Genomic DNA, 3822 nt, shown 5'->3' on the forward strand with positions numbered 1-3822 from the left:
AATTAATTTTTTTTATTTTTTGCGGGTAGCGGATATCCACATGTATGAATAGTATAATACTCACACTCGACCCGTTTATAAACCGGTATTAAAATATCCGCTATCCATAAATTACAAATAATAAATATATGTGAATAGCAAATAGCAATTATCCGTCGCGGATTTTTATCCACGGGTGCTGATTTTTTTCCATTACGAACAACAGTGTAACACAAAAGTACAACGTAGTTGAATATTGTTGGAAAATTAAAGACAAATTGAAAGATTGATAATTTATAACTACCTACCACTTCATGTGGCGACTACATCTGGGACCCAGTGGCATCAATTGCTATAATTTTCTTTTCTTCTTCAATCACCCTGTTGACTGATTAGTCGCCCGAACCACAGCATCTGCACGTTGAAGTCAAACCATCTTAGATAATTGGACGCAAGAAATTAGAGGGAATCTTTATGAATGAACTATGAACTACACTTCATTATGTATTTAATCCAAAATCCAAAATCTTAAGATAAGTTGTGGTCCTTCTTATTTATATTTGTTGTTCAAGTGGTTCATTTCTATGCAACTTGCAACTCCTACTCATACTCATTCAACCCAGAAAAGTAAAACCACTTGCATCACGCGTTCCTATATATATAAGGTTATGCTTGGCACATGAGACACAAACCAACGCCAACTATTTATTCTAGTGTCTTCTTTAACTCTTCTTCCTCCATTCTGCCGTGCTTCCTTCTTGTTCGCAAATAATGACGGTGATCAATGGAAATAATTGTGTGAGGATTGAACGAAGGGCACTTGAAGCGCCCAAAAATTTGATGGAGGTAATCCTCATATTAGCAGAAGCCATATTGTTGTTTTTTAACACCGAGAGACGCTACATCTTCAACTTGCCCAGAGCCATCGCTCACGCAGTGTTGGATAAGGTGCTTCCCTAGTTCTTACCAATTATCCAGTTATGTTGGGGTTCTTTAAATAGTTTCTTTTTGTTGAAAGAGGTTTTGCTTATTTTATGTAGGGTAAGAAAACGATTGGAAGTGAATGCCGAGAAAGAAGTGATTGTGCAGAAGTGAAAGACCATCACATTTTAAAGGAGTTGTATGAGTTGAAGAGATTGTTGATATGTACCATGTTTTGCAGCAGACGAAAAATCTTTCCGGAATTTCTATTTGGTGAAGGATTCGATGAGGAGGATATCCTCTCTAGGGAGAGAAGATCTAGGGTACCTTCATTAATAATTACTAGTAATATTGTTGACGAATTTTTGTTTGGCCATTTGAACTCAAATGAATTTTGCATTTCAGATTCTGAAGCCTGCTTTCACGGTTATACGTGATAAAAAATCAGAATGTTTACTCGTGTTCATCCGTGGGACTCGTTGCATTAAAGACACTCTCACAAATGCACTGTGTGCTCCTGTCTCTTTCAATCACAACATGGTTTCAGGACATGCACACCGTGGTATGGATGCTGCAGCTTCTTGGATTAGAGATCTTTGCATTCCTGTACTACTTAAAAATCTTCATCAATACCCCCACTTCAAAATCAAGGTATTTGTTAGTGTTACTTACTATGTTTTTCAATATAATACTAATTATAATAATATATATTTCCATATATATATATAGATCGTGGGACACTCGCTAGGTGGTGGTACTGCTGCACTGTTGACTTATAAGCTTAGAGAAATTCAACAATTGTCTTCAACAACTTGTGTAACATTTGGCCCAGGTATACACACTTCTTTAATTAACATATGTTCAGTTGAGTAACTAATTAAATATGGTTTTATATTAGAATTGGAATAATTACATGATCTTTTGTATTAATAACGTTAAGTAATTTTTGCAGCTGCCTGTATGACCTTGGAGTTGGCTGAGTTCGGAAAATCCTTTATCACTTCCATTGTAAATGGTTCTGACATAGTGCCAACACTGTCAGCTTCTTCTGTTCATGATTTCATTGCTGAGGTAACAACCTACAATATTTATTGTAACTGGTTGATTTCTCATGATGATTTACCGTAGAAAATGTTTCATTCTTTGCAGAATTGTAAGCTTTTATTATTAGGTATTGATCGAATAATTTACAGGGTCGGAATAAGGATAAAAACATCTCAAGCGCAGTTGGAACTCGCATAACTTTTGCCAAAGCCATTGCAGAACATGCAGTAAACTATTGCACCGAGGTAGCTTCAAGCTCCGTTCTTTATAATATGTATTTAAAATTGAAATCTCAGTCTGTGTTGTATAGGTATTCACTAGACACTAACGAGAGTTTACAGTTAATTGATTCGGTGATGTTATTAATTATCTTATACAACATTGATCCTTCTCTGTGCCTAAAGGTTGTGAAGAAGCATAAACACTCATTGTTACCGTGGTCCCAACGTGAGAACATTCACCCATTGTCAGATAACTTGGTTGAAGCTTCTGGATTTTCTGAGACAAGTTTTGAACCTATTTTAAGTGAAGAGCACTTACTCATAGAATCTATTGATGATGATGAATACGATTCTTGCAGTGAAGGATCTGACAATGATGACTCAGATGATGATGAAGAGAAATTGTTGAATCAAATGGGGAATCTTGAATTGGGAAAATGTACTAAGGAGAAAGATATCACTGAAGAAGACAGTGTTAGTCAAGATACAACATCAGCTAGGCGACGTCTTTATCCACCAGGCAGGATCATGCATATCACTTCACAGATGTCTGAAGATTCGAACTCAAACCACAGTGATGCTGATGACAAACATGTCTGCTTATATCAAACGCCTACACAGCTGTATGGAAAACTCAGATTTTCAAGAGGGATGATACGGGATCATCCCACGAAAAAGTATCTGAAGAAGTTGCAACAATTAATCAATAAACTAGAGAAGGAATGATTCAAATATTGTGTGGAGCTTTAGAATTAAAATTAATCCACTTGATTCTAATTCTCAAGTATGTTTATTATGAGTATATATTAATTGTGATGGTTGAATAGGTAACATATATTGTAATAGTTTTTTAGGAGTTTTTTATGATAACTCTTTGAAGTTAATTTCTGTTAAAGAATAAGAGTTGTATGTGTTTCTTTGAGTTCTATTTGTGAACCCATCTAATAAAGTTTTCATGTTCCTGTAACATATGTTTTCTTTTCTTTTAAGCTCTCAAATAAAGAAAAAAAAAATGGTAGAGTTTTTATTTTAAGGATATGTTAGCCGAGAGAAACCATAATATATACAAAAGCAGATAAGTTGTGTGTGTGGCATCATTCACAAGTTATAATTGGGTTAAAAAGGTGTTACACCATTTTGTATTGTACCAATGTTTGTGGGACAATTTTGGCTTCTCACCAAGGATGGTTTTATATAGGTGTAGGAACACTGGGAATTGAAACTTTATTTAGCACAACAACACAATACTGTGTTGCAAACTGGTGATAAATCTGTCGTGCTGGTTTTTTGTAAAAGGGTCGAGAATGTCTATTAATATATTAGTATACATGTTCTTTTGCTGATAGAAAAGTGTGGGGTTGACACTTTATAATGTGTTGTAAGATAACAATTCTATCAACTATCATACATTGAAAAAACGAAGTTTTTTAGGGGCCTCAACATGACGATGCTGGAAAAAACAAGCTCTGTAAAGTGCCTGGAAAATGTAAGATTAACAATTTGAAGATATGATGAGATAATCTGTCTCAATTGTTTTATCATAATCTTAGTGGGTATTAAAATGAAACTTATGTTAGATATGATGTATTAATTCTGAATCTAAATATTATATTAAATAGAATGATAGCGTTAAACATTGTATAAGAAAGAAAAAAAA

The 3822-nt window shown here is 34.5% G+C and overlaps 1 protein-coding gene across 1 annotated transcript; it reads left to right on the forward strand.

Moving 5' to 3' along the window:
• The first annotated feature begins 582 nt into the window (after nucleotides 1-582).
• On the forward strand, nucleotides 583-3132 carry LOC124848746 (uncharacterized). Its single transcript, XM_047326516.2, has 7 exons — nucleotides 583-927; nucleotides 1020-1223; nucleotides 1306-1551; nucleotides 1630-1732; nucleotides 1853-1971; nucleotides 2094-2189; nucleotides 2349-3132. The coding sequence occupies exons 1-7, from the start codon at nucleotides 751-753 to the stop codon at nucleotides 2889-2891; spliced, it is 1488 nt and encodes a 495-aa protein (XP_047182472.1). The 5' UTR covers nucleotides 583-750; the 3' UTR covers nucleotides 2892-3132.
• The last annotated feature ends 690 nt before the right edge of the window (nucleotides 3133-3822 follow it).

Source organism: Vigna umbellata, chromosome 10, assembly GCF_029865625.1.
Source record: "Vigna umbellata cultivar VRB3 chromosome 10, Vumbellata_1.0, whole genome shotgun sequence".
In the NCBI taxonomy this organism is placed as follows: domain Eukaryota; kingdom Viridiplantae; phylum Streptophyta; class Magnoliopsida; order Fabales; family Fabaceae; genus Vigna; species Vigna umbellata.

Coding starts and splice junctions, on each gene's coding strand:
- LOC124848746 (XM_047326516.2), top strand. CDS start 751: ATGACGGTGATCAATGGAAATAATTGTGTGAGGATTGAACGAAGGGCA. Junction 928..1,019: donor CTCACGCAGTGTTGGATAAG/GTGCTTCCCTAG, acceptor TATTTTATGTAG/GGTAAGAAAACGATTGGAAG. Junction 1,552..1,629: donor ACCCCCACTTCAAAATCAAG/GTATTTGTTAGT, acceptor ATATATATATAG/ATCGTGGGACACTCGCTAGG.